Raw genomic sequence first — 17,834 nt, 5'->3', positions numbered from 1 at the left:
GACATTGATGACATATTAAGGCTAGGTCATCAATGGAAAAGTAGTGTATAACCTCTAAAGATTAAAGTTAGTAAAATGCTCTTTCCCTAAACAAGTGATCTTCACATACAAATAAAATCATCCACATGGCTTGCCTAACAAAGATCTTTTTGTTGGCTAACTCATATTAGTAACCTGTTCAAGATTTGATTCTTATGGCTAAAGAAGGGTCAGTCCAGGCCTTACTGCAGACTGATGGGTTGGTAAGATTGGTTGTGCATGGTCTTCTTTACAATAGTAATTATATTTTGAATTATAAAGTCACTTAAGCCAGGGTGTTTTATACCTGTTGTATGGGTATGACAATAAAGGCTCCTCCACCTGCACATTCCGCCACTACAGCAATGAAGGTTGGGTTTACAGCACAGAATTGGTTGTCGTGTACACTTCTTGTAATAGGCACATTGTCGTAGCAATTCTCCTTGTTTGCAGGCTTGCCAAAGACATGACGGTACTTAGAGTTTCGATACTGAGGCTGCCATGACATCTGCAAGAAAAATTTAAATCGTTAATTAAAATGTTATCAAAGGATTTTATAGTCGTGATGCATACAAAGCTTGGCTCTGGGATGTAAGAGAACAGATATTGATCTCGAATATAGCTTATGTTTAGAAATGAGTAAATGACCCAAAGCAAACATTGATAGAGTATTTTATTTTGTTTGCAAACCGGACATTGGGGTTTAGGCTTAAAAGAAAGTGAAATATGAGAATCCTGAATGTTCTAGACACACACAGTACATTTAAAGGCTTGTTCCACTACTTTTATATCAGGTTAGTGGGGCTCCACTGGTCAGTTGTTTTCGGTGCTTTCTGTGGGTGGATTTGTGGCAGCTACAGAGCTGTCAATTGTGGAGTGGCACCCTCCCCTCTTTCACAACTGCTAAAATCTGTGTGTCGGAACTGCAAATAGTTAATCGGAGGGGGTCCCAGGAAAATTTGTCAAATGAGAGATGGTAACTATAAGTAGTTATCGGTTTCTGTGACATAAACATCTTCATTTCAAAAGACAGGAGAAGCCTGGAGAACCCCTTTTACTCTACAAACACTGTCAGGTGCAATATGCACCCAGTACCACGAGCAGTTCTGGGTGCATATTGCTAATCCCTGCCTAACCGTCCCTGTATACACTAGAATAGATAAAGAGGTCTTTACAAAAAGTATTTCTAAAGATCTTTTATCATAAGCAAATGAGCGCAGGGACTAGTTGCAAGGGCGTTATATCACCCGACTAGCCGCACTCTTAGCATGTTAGTACACCCACAGGGGACTAGTCCCCTTGTCCATTAGCGTAAGAGACAATCTTTAGAAATACTTTTTCTAAAGATCCCTTGATCTATGCTAGTGTATACAGGGATGGTTAGGAAGGGATTAGCAATATGCACCCAGAACTACTCATGGTCCTGGGCGCATATTGCACCTGACAGGTTCCCTTTAACCCCTTCAGCCCCCGGGCGCTTTCCGTTTTTTGTGTTTTGCTCCCCTTCTTCCGAGAGCCGCAACTTTTTTATTTTTCTGTCAATCTTGCCATATAAGGGCTTGTTTTTTGCGGGACGAGTTGTACTTTTAAATGAAACCATAAGTTTTACCATATAGTGTACTGGAAAACAGCAAAAAAATTAAAAGTGTGGAAAGACTGCAAAAAAAGTGTTGTTATCGCGCAATAGTTTTTGGGATGTTTTATTCACAGTGTTCACTATATGGTAAAACTAATGTGTCATTGTGATGCCTGAGGTCAGTGCGAGTTTGTAGACACCAAACATGTATAGGTTTACTTGTATCTAAGGGGTTAAAAAAAAAATCACAAGCTTGTCCAATAAAAGTGGCGTACATTTTGCGCCATTTTCCAAAACTCGTGGTGTTCTCATTTTTTGGGATCTATGGGTCAGTGATGGCTTATTCTTTGCGTCTCGAGCTGACATTTTTAAATGGTACCATTTTTGCGCAGATGCTATGTTTTGATCGCCTGTTATTGCGTTTTGCATAAAACTTGCGGCAACCAAAAAACGTAATTTTGGCGTTTGGTAAATGGCGTAGTGGCAAAAAAATTCCAATCAGATTAATTAATTTTATATTTTGATAGATCGGGCATATCTAAACGCGGCGATACCAAATGTGTATATTTATTTTTTAACCCTTTAATTTTCAATGGGGTGAAAGGAGGGTGATTTGAACTTTTAGTTTTTTTTTTTAATTTTACTAGTCCCCCTAGGGGGCTATAGCGATCAGCAATGCAAATCGCTCTGCCCTATCTGCTGATCACAGCTACACAGCTGTAAACAGCAGATATGATCACTTCATGATTCACTCGGCTCTGGGCCGAGTGAAACCGAAAGTGACTCATGATAGCTACAGGCGTCATCACATCACCCTGTGCTACCATGGCAACCACCAAAAGTCACGTGATCACGCACGTGACTTCTGGTGGGGGCGGCGGTAAGTGAAAATCATGGCCGCGCGCATATACATCTCGTTGCCAGACTTTAGCAGCGAGATGTAAGGGGTTAAATGTTGCGAGTGGAAGCGATTCCACTCGTAACATGCAAGCACACATGTCAGCTGTTAAAAACAGCTGATATGTGCGCGGATCGCCGCGACCTGCCCACGGCAGGGGGCGGGAATTAACCTCACATGATCCATGACGGATAGATCCGTCATGGGTCGTCAAGGGGTTAAAGGAAACCAACCAGCAGGATTTTCATATATAAAGTAAAGCCAGTGCTATACTGGCACTAAGATGCTGAATGTAGCCATACTTTTTGTTCTGAGGTTGGATATTTTATTTAAGAAATATGTGCAAGTAAAGTTTCAGCAATGAACTGCTATTTGATTGACAGGTGCAACGTCAAGGGAGTATGTGGGTCAGGTCTTGCTATCTATTCCCGCCCCTGTCTGCCTGGCTGGCCTTCCTCCCCCTGTTGCCATCATAGATGTTGCAGACAGACAGTGGCGGGAATAGATGGCAAGATCAGACCCACATATTCCCTTCTTGTTGCACTTCTCAATCAAATAGCAGTGCATTGCTGGAACTTTACTTACATAAACAGTATTTCTGAAATAAAATATCCAACCTCAGAACAAAAGGTATGGTTACATTCAACATCCTAGTGCCAGCATAACAAATCGCTTAAAGGGAACCTGTCATCAGAAATTTAGCTTTAAACCTAAAAGTTTCCCCCTCTGCAGCTCCTGGGCTGCATTCTAGCAAGGTTCCTGTTGTTTATGTGCCCCCTTTCTGACCAAAATAAAGACTTTATAAAGTGGTACCTTTTTGTATTCAAATCTTGATAATGGTACACGGGGCGGGCTCTCTGGTGTCCGTTACTGTCCTTTCTGGCGATTTACGCCGTCCCCCAATGCTCCATTCCATACTTCAGGACGCCGCCCAATGAGCCCGAGGTGCCACGCACGCGAGGACCACTGGTCACGTGTGTCGCAGGAATGAGATTATGGGCGGCCCTGTGATTGCATCGCAAGTGCCCGCCCATCATCTCGTGGCCACGCTCTCCCCTATGCCTCCAGCGTTCTGGGCAAGCGCTGGCCAGATGACCCGACGTCAACTCTTTCCCATCTTACCCTGCAGCAGGAAATAGATGGGAGGAGCGGAGCAGGACACCACCGGTTACAAGAGGTGACGTCGGGTCATCTGGCCAGCACTTGCGCAGTACGCTGGAGGCAGAGGGGAAAGGGCGGGCACGAGATTATAGGCGGGCACTTGCTGATGACAATCACAGCGTCGCCCATAACCTCGTGCCTGCGCACACGTCACCAGCGGTCACTGTGCACACAGTGCACAGTCGCACGACGCATGCGCGGGACCGCACTGGGCGGCGTCCTGAGATATGAAATGGAGCGATGGGGGGACGGCCTAAAGCGACAGGAGGCAGACTAACGGACACCAGAGAGCCCGCCCCCGTGTACCATTAACAAGATTTGAATACAAAAAGGTACCACTTTATAAAGTCTTTATTTTGGTCAGAAAGGGGGCACAAGAACAACAAGAACCTTGCTAGAATGCAGCCCAGGAGCTGCAGAACGGGAATCTTTTAGTTTTAAAACTAAATTTCTGATGACAGGTTCCCTTTAACTTTATATATGAAAATCCTGCTCTTTGGTTCCCTTTAAAATAAGGATGACCAATCTTTTGGATAGGTCATCAATATGAAACCAGTGGGGGTCAGACAAGGCACCCTATCAATCAGTTGTTAGATTTTGTGGTAAATGGATGTAAAACAGCGATTATAGCTGTAATAGCACAGGTCTGTACACTGTGTTCATACAAAGATACTACAGCTCAGCTCCTTTTCACTTCCATAGGAAATGAGCTGTAACACCTGAGAACAGCCACTTACCAATGAAAGGAGCTGTGCTGTCCCAGCTCTGTCACTGTTTATATCTGAAAACAGCTGATCATGGGAGTGATGGGTGTCGTACCACTACGGATCTGCTCATGATCACTTCCCCTTTACTATATGGATGGATTTTGTAGTCATTATCATGTACCTTTTCACTTCAGCTATGAAAAGTTAGCATATGAATGGAATTTAGACCATATGAATGCTACCCTTGCAGTTCCTCTCTGCATATACTGGATACCTCTGCTGGGTGTAACTGGCAGCAGGTCATTTTTTTCCTATTCAGTCATCCCTGTTTTCCACAAAGTCTGTTAGTATAACAACAAAAGTAAAGTTTACCAAAAAGCTTATGGCCTCATTCGCACTTCAGTACTGGAATGGTATTTTTCTTCAGTTGGTTTTCCAACAGGTTTTTGTTCCTCTGTTGTTTCCCTTCATGTTGTATGGACTTGTGACTAGTCAGTGGCTACAGTAGTGACACATTACACTATAACTGACTACAGAAATTACGTGGACATAGAAACGGTCAGGGAAACCAGGCAGTGGTAAGACAGTGAGGACATTAATAAAACGCATACTTGGCGTACCATTTTGTTAAAGGATGCAAGTAAGGGCTGATTGATCAAGGACGGCATTGTTGAGGTGCATGCTGGAGTCACATGTCCTGACTCATGAAGAGGTGCATGCCTCTACACTGCTCTGGAGCGTCTTATAACTGGCGTAAGGGACTGGCGTGAAATTTCTGGGGTACAAAACGCAACCATAAAAAAATTAGGCCAAGGACACACGGCGAGTAAAATGGAGCGAGTGGACTGCGATTAACAAAAAAATTATATATCGCATTCCACTCTGACCAATGTTACGCTATGGGGCTGCTCCCATGAGCGATTTTTTTCCTCAGCCTTAATCGGACTGAGGAAACAATCACAGCATGCCATACAAGTCTATGGGTGCAAGAGAAACGTTGCACTGCACTCACATTACAGCGGAGTGCAGTGCGATATACGCAGCAGCCGACAATGGAGGAGATAGAGAGATTAGTGTCCTCCTCTCCTCCTCCGCTCCCGCCCCCTCATCCGTGGCTGTGCGGTGATTTCAGGATCGCATCACAGTGGCATAACACTCGGCTTACACTCCAGCAGAGCGGGAGCAGAGTATCATGCGATGAACTCACAGTAGTGCTCATGTGGCTCCAGGCTTAGGCTAAGGCCGGGGCCACACGGGGCACTAGTGCGATGCTCGCATGAGACTTGGCTCGCGCTGGCAGCACAGCAGGAGCCGAGTGTCATAGGAGTGTGCCTGCATCTGAGCTCCGATCATGTGAGCAGACCTCAGCTGCGGGGGGCGGGCTGGCTCTCAGGAGGGGAGGGAGGGATTTATCTCCCTCTCTCCTCCGTAGTCTGCTATTGTCAATCTCGCACTGCACTGGCAGTACACTGGTGTATCGCGAGTGCAGTGCGATTTTTCTCTCTCCCCATTCACTTGAATGGGTGTGAGAGAAAGTCTCAGCTTACAATCGCAGCATGCTGCAATTGTTTTCTCGGTCCGATTAGGGCTAAGAAAATAATCGCTCATGTGTGCGGACACACAGGCTAGAATTGGTCCGAGGGGAATGCGATGTTTTATTGCACTCCACTCACACCGATTTTCTCGCCGTGTGGCTTAGGCCTAACTGTGGCAATCCGCTTCCACTGCACCACTCGTTTTGTCAGAGCTGGAAGAAAAGGGCATGAAAAATAAAACTCATCAAATTTAGACCTTGCACTTAAATATTGAGACTTTAATGATTTTATTACTTAATTCTGGCATTAAAGCTTTGATGAATCAGACCCATTCTTCCCGTTTTAAAGGAAACCAATCACCACGCTTTACCTATATAAACTAAAGCCAGTGCTATACTGGCACTATCATGTGGATTCTATTCATACCTTTAGTTGTCAGCTCGGATGTATAGGTTTTGAAACACAAGAAAGTAAAGTTTGAAAATCATCAGCTTGTTGAGTTTGTCTACCAGAAGATCCAGAAACGTCTGCAACAAATACTCAGCGTGTGCTCATAGCCTAAAACTCAAATTTACCATATGCAGTAAAATCTTGTACTTGATAATGTTTGACATGACTTTCTGTGTAAACAAACACTACATTTCACCTGAGGATATTAGCCCCTTCATGACCTTTGATGTACACCGTGTGCAGAATTATTAAGCAAGTTGTATTTTAGAGGATTTTTTTTATTATTGATCAACAACTATGTTCTCAATAACCCAAAAGACACTAATATCAAAGCTTAATATTTTTGGAAGTTGGAGTGGTTTTTTTTTTTCAGATTTGACTATCTTAGGATGATATCTGTTTGTGCAAGTAACTATTACTGTGCAGAATTATTAGGCAACTTAATAAAAACCAAATATATTCCCATCTCACTTGTTTATTTTCACAAGGTAAACCAATATATCTGCAAAAAATTTTAGAAAAACATTTGACGTGCAAAAACAAAACCCCCCAAAAAATTTGTGACTAATATAGCCACCTTTCTTTATGATGACACTCAACAGCCTACCATCCATAGATTGTCAGTTTCTTGATCTGTTTACGATCAACATTGCATGCAGCGGCCACCACAGCCTCCCAGACTCTGTTCCGAGAGGTGTACTGTTTTCCCTCCCTGTAGATCTCACAGGGACCACAGCTTCTCTATGGGGTTCAGATCAGGTGAACAAGGGAGCCATGTCATTATGTTTTCATCTTCTAGACCTTTGCTGGCCAGCCACACTGTGGAGTAGTTGGATGCATGTGATGGAGCATTGTCCTGCATGAAAATCATGTTTTTCTTGAACGACACAGACTTCTTCCAGTACCACTGCTTGAAGAAGTTGTCTTCCAGAAACTGGCAGTAGGTCTGGGAGTTGAGCTTCACTCCATCCTCAACTTGAAAAGGTCCCACAAGTTCATCTTGATGATACCAGCCCATACCAGTACCCCACCTCCACCTTGCTGGCGTCTAAGTCGGAGTGGAGCTCTCGGCCCTTTACTGATCCAGCCTCTAGCCCATCCATCTGGTCATGAGTCACTCTCATTTCATCAGTCCATAAAACCTTTGAAAAATCAATCTTAAGATATTTCTTGGCCCAGTCTTGACGTTTTATCTTATGTTTCTTGTTCAAAGGTGGTCATGTTTCAGCCTTCCTTACCTTGGCCATGTCCCTGAGTATGGCACACCTTGTACTTTTTGATACTCCAGTAATGTTGCAGCTCTGAAATATGGCCAAACTGGTGGCAAATGGCATCTTGGCAGCTTCACGCTTGATTTTCCTCAATTCATGGGCAGTTATTTTGCGCCTTTTTTGCCCAACACACTTCTTGCGACCCTGTTGGCTATTTTCAATGAAACGCTTGATTGTTCAGTGATCACACTTCAAAAGTTTGGCAATTTCAAGACTGCTGCATCCCTCTGTAAACATTCAAAATGGAGTAGAGAAGGGGTTAACGCCGCGCATCAGCCAAATGAAGATGTAGAGATGTTGGTGATAATAAACTCTTTATTCCATAGGTCTACGCATTTCGAGGTGAAAACCTCTTCCTCTTCCAGTTCTGTTGATGTACTGGTCCTGAGGAAGAGGTTTACACCTCAAAACGCGTAGACCTATGGAATAAAAAGAAAGTTTATCATCATCATCATCAACATCTCTACATCTTCATTTGGCTGATGCGCGGCGTTAACCCCTTCTCTACTCCATTTTGAATGTTCATCCACGTGGGGCTGCAGCAGACAACAGTATCTCATGCGTACTAGTGTTTGTGACTTTCACAACTGAATTAGGTGAGTGTATATTCCTATATACCACACTTATCCATCTGGTATTACACTATTAGCGCTCCTTATTTTTAGATTTGCATCCCTCTGTAAGACATCTCACAATTTTGGACTATTCAGAGCCAGTCAAATCTCTTCTACCCCATTTTGCCAAAGGAAAGGAAGCACACCTAATAATTAAGCACACCTTATATAGGGTGTTGATGTCATTACACCACACCCCTCCTCATTACAGAGATGCACATCACCTGATTTACTTAATTGGTAGTTGGCTCTCAAGCCTATACAGCTTGGAGTAAAAAGTATCATGTGATCGAAATACTCATTTGCCTAATTCTGAACACAGTGTACATATACACATCCTAGGTAGTGTCCTCCCGTTAACCACGGGCTCCGGCGGCAAACCTGCCGTAATCCCAGCACATGTCTGGTGATCCAATCAGCAGACATGTGCGGCTAGCAGGTGCCAGTGTGTCAGAGATCCACCTATGCCCGCTTACCACTTAAAATGGCGCTGTCAAAATCTGATAGCGTCATTTAAATGGCCGTGGCGGGGATTGCGCTGTTCCCCGCCACCAACGGTGGCCTCGTGACGCAATCACAGGGTGTCATGGTGTTGCCTGGTAATGCGGGGTTAGGCTGCTTTCACACCTCCGGTTTTAGCAGAGCCGGCCAATCCGGCTCTAAAACCCATGCAACGGGTGCGGTGACAAAACTGCATCCTTTGCATAAGTTTTTTACATGTGGCCCGTCCGTTTTTTGCCGCTTGCGGCAGGCTACTGAGCATGCGCAATGGAAAAAAAACGCATGCGGTGGCCGGATTTGGTATTTGCCGCAGGGCGCCGCATGCGGCGTCCATAGGCATGCATTGCAAATCGCGCCGCATCGGCCGGATGCGGCACAATGCGTTTTTTTTTTGCCGGACAAAAAAAATGTGCCAGGCAACGTTCCATCCGACCACCGCATCGGCTAAATCTGCCGCATGCGGCAAAAATCGGACAGAACGCAAGCCCATGCGGCACAATACGGCATTAATGTAAGTCTCTGCAAAAAAATGCAACCGGCGGCAAAAAAAACGGTTGCGGTTTTTCTGCAAAGCGCCGGATTGTGCCGCACAGGAAAAAACGGATGTGTGAAAGCAGCTTTAGCTGATGACCGCTAACACTACGATAACGTATTTCCTTTGAGAGCAGACAGAGCACCACCACTGACAGCAACACTGCATTTCTGCTCATCAGAGTAATGCTGCAGCATCGCTCTGATCAGCACAAGCAATCGGACTGTACAGTGATAGAGTCCCCTAAGAAGACTAGTAGAATCAATACAAAAAAACAATAACAACTGAGTTAAAATAAAATTACCCCCCTTTTTGCCCCATTGAAAATAAAAATTAAAAAATACACATATTTGGTTGCCATGTTCAGAAATGCCCGATATATCAAAATATAAAATGAATCAATTTGATTGGAATTTTTTAGAGCTGCGCCATGTACCAAACGCCAAAATTACGTTTTTTGGTCAAAATTGTGTGATTTTTTTTTTCACTCCTTAGATAACAGATGTAAGTACACGTTTAGTATCTGAACACCAAAGAGTTAACGTGGTAAATAAAAGATCACCCAAAAATTGGGCAATTGCACTTTCTTTTTGCAATTTCACCACACTTGGAATTTTTTTCCACCATTTTCCATTACTCTATTTGGTAAAACTAATAGCTTCATTCAAAAGTATGACTCATCCTGCCAAAAACAAGCCCTCATATGGCAATATTGACGGAAAAAAAAAAAATTATGGTTCTTGGAACAAGTGGAGGAAAAAAGCAAATTAAAAAAAAAAATCACTGGGTGTGAAGGGGTTAAATCAGAATGTTAATTACCAACAATCAAAAAAAAATAAAAAAAATAAGAGTTTTAAACAGTTTTGCAAAATGCCGCCCCTCACAAAAAAAAAAAAAAAATATGCATTTCATGAATCAGTTTGAAACATCTGGAAAAGCCACATTGAAGTACAGATTAGAAAACTAAACCACAGAAGACAACATGAAAAAGATGCAAATTGTTTGATGATTCTATCTCAAATCAGAATTCACTAATTGAGAGGTACTCCATACAAAAAAATTGGCAGAAATGCAAGAACCATGGGAACCTCCAGCTGTGACCGCAAATCATCTGAGTGACCTCACCACTGACTCAGTCTCTGCTTGAAGCGCATAGTGGCGGTCATGTTCTTATGGCAACGCATTGTGCGTTCAGATGTAGCAAAGCTGGAATAATCGTGGGACCTAGTGTGGCTTCTGTCGGACCTGCAGGGGTGTTTTGAGGGATTAATAAAGTGGTGAAAGAGCGTGTTCCTTTGTCTTATTGTAAATAAAGGATTTTTTTTCGATGTTTGTGTTTATTTACAGATTAGTAATGGAGGAGTCTCAGACGCCTCCCATTACTAATCTAGGGCTTAGTGGCAGATGTGAGCTGACATTAACCCCTTATTATCCCGATTCGATAGCCACCATACCAGGGTAATTGGGAAGAGCTTGGTAACATGCAGTCATTGTCACATCTAATGGATGCGGCAATTTCAGGCGGCTGCAGGCTGCTCTTTTTACCGGGGCACCGATAAACATGAGAATACCAGCCCCCAGCTGTCGGGCTTTATCATGGCTGGGCATCAAAACTGGGTGGACCACACGCGTTTTTTTTTTTTTAAATTATTTAAATAATTTAAATGAAAAAAAAAAAGTTGCACGCGGGTCATCTTATTCTGATACACAGCCAAGATAGGTGCACAGCTGGGGCTGCAGCCTGTAGCTGTATGCTCTTTATGTGCTGGGGATCAAAAAGGGGGGGACCAGGGTCTGTGACTAGTTGCAGTCTGCAGTCAGACACGGTCACACAGGTTGGGGGCGCATCTGACTGTAACCAATCCCAGACACCAGGACGGCCGGTGAAAGCAGTGCATATGGATGAGCAATAATGAGGCGCCCCGGAAGTAGAATGAGCGGCCGGAAAGCAGTCACAGCCACTTCGGAGACGCTAAGTATGAAGCGCTTGCTTCATTCTTATTTTCTTTATTTTACCTTTTTTTTTTTTATTTCCATAGTTTCCAGAGCCAAATTAGCCGGATTGCCCTGAGACTTCCGGGCCTGGCACTAGAGTACGTTGCAAACCGAGCAGATCCCGGCTTTTGCAGTCTGTGTCCGCCCACAACTACGCATAATACATGCGCATTCATAGCAAAACCCTGTAGGAAATTTCTGCAACAAACTTTTTTTTTTTTTTCCATTGCTCATTTACTCTTGCAACCAGGCTTAAACATTACAATATTATGTAAAAGTAACACATGGAAATGTAAGCTCAATTGCAAGAATTCCAGGCAGCAATTTGTCAAACAAAGGCGTGGTACTATAGTAATGCCCCCACCTTGCATTCCTTTATCATTGTACATTAACATGACCTACTAGCAGTAATGCTTTATCCAATTTCACTATCAATCTGACTTGATCTGTAATCTATTATATACACATACACATTTATATATACAGTACAGACCAAAAGTTTGGACACACCTTCTCATCTCTAGAACAAGTGTTAGGGTAGGCTCACACGAGCGTGAAAATCGGACGAGTGCAATGCGAGAAATTCTCGCATTGCACTCTGACCAATGTTAGGCAATGAGGTTGAGCTGTTGGTCAGCTTTTCTCGCATCCAGATTCTGGATGCGAGAAAAGCGGCAGCATGCTGCGATTGTCTGCGAGAGCCGTATCCCTCGCACCCATTCAAGTGAATGGATGCGAGAGATACATCGGACTGCACTCGGATGTTATCCCAGTGCAGTGCGATATACGCACAGGCTGACAGTGGAGGAGATGGGAGGATTAACCCCTCCCTCTCCTCCGCAGCGCCTGCACTCAGCTTCACAGCTGTGACCCGATCGCAAGATCGGGTTACAGTCGCATGACACCCGGCTCACGCTCACAGCAGAGCCTGAGCCGGGGGACATTAGCATATCGCATCCGATGCTCTCGCATCGGATGCCATACGCTCGTGTGAGTCCAGCCTTAAGAGGAGACTTTGTGCAGCAGGCCTTCATGGTAAAATAGCTGCTAGGAAACCACTACTAAGGACAGGCAACAAGCAGAAGAGGCTTGTTTGGGCTAAAAGAACACAAGGAATGGACATTAGACCAGTGGAAATCTGTGCTTTGGTCTGATCAGTCCAAATTTGAGATCTTTAGATCCAACCGTGTCTTTGTAGAAAAGGTGAACGGATGGACTCTACATGCCTGGTTCCCACCGTGAAGCATGGAGGAGGAGGCGTGATGGTGTGGGGGGTGCTTTGCTGCTGACACTGTTGGGAATTTATTCAAAATTGAAGGCATACAGAGCCAGCATGCTTACCACAGCATCTTGCAGGGGTGTGCTATTCCATCCGGTTTGCGTTTAGTTGGACCATCATTTATGTTTCAACAGGACATTGACCCCAAACACACCTCCAGGCTGTGTAAGGGCTATTTGACTAAAGGCTACTTTACACGCTGCGATATCGGTCCAGATATCGCTAGCGTGGGTACCCGCCCCCATCTGTTGTGAGACACGGGCAAGTCGCTACCCGTGCCGCACAACATCGCGCAGACCCGTCATACATACTTACCTGCCCGGCGACGTCGCTGTGACCGGCGAACCGCCTCCTTTCTAAGGGGGTGGTCCGTGCGGCGTCACAGCGACATCACTGAGCGGCCGCCCAATAGAAGCGGAGGGGCGGAGATGAGTGGCCGGAACATCCCGCCCACCTCCTTCCTTCCTCATAGCGGCCGGCAGGCAGGTAAGGAGAGGTTCCTCGTTCCTGCGGCGTCACACATAGCGATGTGTGCTGCCGCAGGAGCGACGAACTACATAGTTACTGCTGCAGTAACGATAATCGAGAATGGACCCCCATGTCACCGATGAGCGATTTTGCACGTTTTTGCAACGATGCAAAATCGCTCATCGGTGTCACACGCAGCAACATCGCTAATGCGGCCGGATGTGCGTCACAAATTCCGTGACCCCAACGACTCCACATTAGCGATGTCGCAGCGTGTAAAGCCCCCTTAAGAAGGAGAGTGATCGGGTGCTACGCCAGATGACCTGGTCCCCACAGTCACCAGACCTGAACCCAATAGAGCTGGTTTGGGGTGAGCTGGACCGCAGAGTGAAGGCAAAAGGGCCAGCAAGTGATAAGCATCTCTGGGAACTCATTCAAGACTGTTGGAAAACCATTTCCGGTGACTACCTCTTGAAGCTCATCAAGAGAATGCCAAGAGAGTGCAAAGCAGTAATGAAAGCAAAAGGTGGCTACTTTGAAGAACCTAGAATATAAGACATTTTCAGTTGTTTCACACTTTAAGTATTTCGTTCCACATGTTTTAATTCATAGTTTTGATGCCTTCAATGTGAATCTACAACATTTAGAGTCATGAAAATAAAAGAAAACTATGAATGAGGTGTATCCAAACTTTTGGTCTGTACTGTATATATGCGTGCACACACATTTGTGAATTGTGCTCTCTAAATAGGCCAATACACTAATAATCACCAAGCGCAGGGGTGGGCAATTAATTTTCCCATGGGGCCGCATGAGAAATTGGGATGGTTTTAGAGGGCCGGACTAATATCATTAACTCAGTTCTACCCAATATACTACATTATTACACCCCCGCCATATGCTACACCTGTAATTAACTACATCACTACACCCCTATATACTACACCTGTAATATACATCACTACACCCCTATATACTACATCTGTAATATACTACATCACTACACCCCTATATACTACATCTGTAATAAACTACAACCCTACACCCCTATATACTACACCTGTAAAACTACACCACCACACCCCTATATACTACACCTGTAATAAACTACACCACTACACCCCTATATACTAGACCTGTAATAAACTACACCACTACATCCCTATATACTACACCTGTAATACTGCATCACTACACCCTCATATACGACACCTGTAATATACTACATCACTACACCCTCATATACTACACCTGTAATATACTACATCACTACACCCTCATATACTACACCTGTAATATACTACATCACTACACCCTCATATACTACACCTGTAATATACTACATCACTACACCCTCATATACTACACCTGTAATATACTACATCACTACACCCCTATATACACCTGTAATATACATCACTACACCCCTATATACTACACCTGTAATATACCACATCACTACACCACTATATACACAACACCATATACTACACCTGTAAAACTAAACCCCCAGTATTAGTCACCAGTCCCCCCCATTGTCCTCTCCTCAGCTTATTAGTCACTACTTACCTCTCCCTTTTTATTGTCCCCATCCTCAGGCACCTCTGCACAGGTCCCCCGCTGAGCTGCTCCTTCTCTTGTACTGGCCCTGGCTGCGATGATGCTGTTCTTGTACGGGCCCCTGCCGCTGCTTCTCTTCAGGCCCCGGCTGCTGTGCTGCTTCTCCTGCCGGCCGGGCGGGAACATTTGAAATGACACACGCGCGCCGTACTGACAGAGCGCGCGCGTGTGTCACAGAGAAAGGTGCTGGGCAGGGAACAGAGGAGAGATTCCTGCGTTCCGCTGCCTACACTGTGCGGAGCTGCAGGATCTCTCCCTGCCCAGCACGCAGCAGCCCGACTTCACTGCATCGGCTGAAGACGGGCGGGCCGGTTACAGACAGTAGGCGGGCCGGATGTGGCCCGCGGGCCGCCCCTTGCCGAGGTCTGACCAAGCGCAATGTTTAAATGGATAATTTTTTTATGTTGAGAACATTTTCCTTGAGTCCCAGATTAAAAAAAAAAAAAAAAGTATTAGTTAAAGGGGTTGCAGATTCATTGGGTAATCTGTATTCGTAGTCTGTGTTCACTAGGAGCACTGAACTTTAAAGGTCGGGCTCGCTTATCTCTAGTAACAATCCATCCAACCCACATAGGCAAATAAATGAATCCATAGATGTCCATAAATTTAGTGATGTGTAATACGGAATAAATGACAAAGGGGAAAAGTTTACTGAAATCTATTTAATACCTCACACAAATGCCTTTGTTGGTAATGACAGCTTCCAGATGCCTCCAATATGAAGAAACTAGCTGCATGCATTGCTCAGGTGTGATTTGTCACATTCTTCCACACAAAACACTCCTCAAATCCTGAAGGTTCCTAGGCTCATTTTATGAACTCAGTTTAGTTCCTTCTATTAATTTTCTATTGGATTCAGGTCAGGTGATTGGCTGGGCTATTCTAGCATCTTTATTTTCTCTGAAACCAATTGAGTTTTCTTGGCTGTGTGTTTGTAATCATTAATACAGTTATATAAAAAGGGCAATGTGTAGTGATATACACTCACCTTAAGGCTATGTGCACACAGTGCGGTTTTTGCGCGTTTTTCGGGTGCGTTTTTGGCCTCAAAACTGCAAGACTTTGCTTCCCCAGCAAAGTCTGAGTTTTCAATTTTGCTGTCTGCACACAACTTTTTTTTTAAGCTGCGTTTTTGAGCTTAAAAAAAAAATGGACATATCAATTCTTTCCTGCGTTTTTCTGTGTTTTCCCCCCATGCAATGCATTGGAAAACCGCAGAAAACCGCAAAGATCAAAAACGCAGCAAAACGCAGCCAAAAACGCACCAAATTGCGGTAAAAACGCATGCGTTTTGCCACTTTTTTTGCCGCGGGTGCGTTTTTGTGCGGTTTTAGCGGCCAAAAACGCACAAAAACGCAGCGTCAAAAAAACGCAGTGTGTGAACTTAGCCTAAGTGGTTGTGAGGGTCACAACCACCAGAGATAGCATGCAGATAATGGTAGCTGCCGCAGACCCACGTGGTTGAGTCTTCAAAACAGGAGAGAAGGGGTCAGCATTGTCTTGCTGAAAAGTTCACTTATTTCATCTTTATCATCCTGATTGATGGCAGCAGATTTTTATCCAGAATTTCTTGGTACAGTTGTCCATTCATCCTTCCTTCAATTATATGAAGTTTGCCAGTGCCATATGCTGAATAACAGCCCCATATGATGTTCCTACCTCCAAACTTCACTGTTAGTATGGCGTTTTGGTGTGATTTGCAGTATTTCTTGGCCTCCAAACATGATGTGCATTATGTTATCCAAAGAGTTCAAGTATAGTCTCATCCAACCATACTATCTATATTCTCACAGTATGGCCTCGCTCCAACTTGCGATTAACACATGAGTGCACTCCAATAAAAAAAAAAAACAAACAGCGGATTGCACTCGACCCAGTGTTAAATAATGAGGTAGTGTCCATTTGTTTTTTTTCTCATGCCACATCAGCATGAGAAAAAAAAAAAAAAAAAAAGAAGAGCAGCGTGCTACATTTGGCAGAGAGTCTTTCATCACATGCGCTCATGCAAGTCTAGAGGTGCGTGAGAAACATCACACTGCACTCAACTTTCATCCGAGTGCAGTGCAAGATATGCACAGACAGGCAGAGATTATTCTCTCCCTCTTCTCTACACCTGTGATTTGATTGTAAGATCGGATCACAGTTGCATGACACTCGGCTCACGATTGCAGCAGAGTCTGAGCCGAGGGTCATTAGTGTATCGCATCCAATGCTCCCGCATCGGATGCCATACACTAGTGGTCATGAGGCCTATTTCCCAGGGTTGTTTAAATGTTGCTGAGTAAACATTAAAAATCTTGAACATGCTTTTTGTTCACCAATGGAGCTTTACACGGTGAGCGTGTATACAGTCTATGGGGGTTCAGTGCATTGCTTACTATTTTCTTTGAAACTATTGCACCTGCTGATGCCAGGTCTTTCTGTAGCTCTCTTCTTGACAACTCTTCTGATAATTCTTTTCACTCCTCTACCTGAAATATTTCAGTGGACACCTGATTGTGTGAATAAAAGTTGATTGAAGTCCGGCTCGACAAACAGATTCTTCTTCATTTAAAAATAACTTTCAATCAGGACATTACATAAATAAAATAGAGCATATGTAGGGCCTGCATCTACACGTTTCGGGTGTATTTCCACCCTTCACTGCTTGTGGTTGGTTTATAGTGAAATTAAGTTTTTTCACTTTCATATTAAGGCCCCAACAGTGCTCGCTGGAACCTTTAGTAGTTTAGAGATTCTTCTATAACCAGTGCAATCAGTATGTTTTGCAACAAAAAGGTAGTAAAGGTCTTGAGACAGCTCACTGGTTTTACTTATTAGATGTTTCTTGTGTGGCACTTTGGTAATGAGAACTTTTAGTAGGCCATCAGTTAAACCAGCTCATTGTTTTTCAGTAAGTGGCAGGATTGCTTTCTAATTACTGATCAATTTAAGCTATTGACTTTCAATGGCTTTTTGCCCCTCTCTTTCTGCGTGTTTTTGTACTTTTTCCCTGTGTCATTTCTCATTATAACACAACTTAGTTTATGAACATCTGTAGTTTGGTTTCTTTGCAAGTGTTGATTGAATGGGTTGTTACTGACATCAGATGAGAAATTCATATCATTAGCACCTTTAGAAATACATTTACTTAGAAAATTGGTGACCGTGTTCAATACTTACTACACCCGCTGTATGTAGAGTCCAAAGTTATGACAATTACATTCATG

The 17,834-nt window shown here is 44.0% G+C and overlaps 1 protein-coding gene across 1 annotated transcript in view; it reads right to left on the bottom strand.

The window, feature by feature from the left end:
- The window catches only part of CORO2A (coronin 2A), a 287,230-nt gene that overhangs the window by 121,394 nt on the left and 148,002 nt on the right, over positions 1-17,834 (bottom strand). Inside the window, exon 2 of the mRNA XM_075316071.1 lies at positions 326-526. Within this exon, the coding sequence (XP_075172186.1) occupies positions 326-526 (201 nt within the window). The remainder of the gene's footprint in view (positions 1-325; positions 527-17,834) is intronic.

This window comes from Anomaloglossus baeobatrachus, chromosome 1, assembly GCF_048569485.1.
Source record: "Anomaloglossus baeobatrachus isolate aAnoBae1 chromosome 1, aAnoBae1.hap1, whole genome shotgun sequence".
NCBI classification, from domain to species: Eukaryota; Metazoa; Chordata; class Amphibia; order Anura; family Aromobatidae; genus Anomaloglossus; species Anomaloglossus baeobatrachus.
Note: the sequence above shows the minus strand (reverse complement) of the source record. Positions and strands in the feature narration are given on the sequence as shown.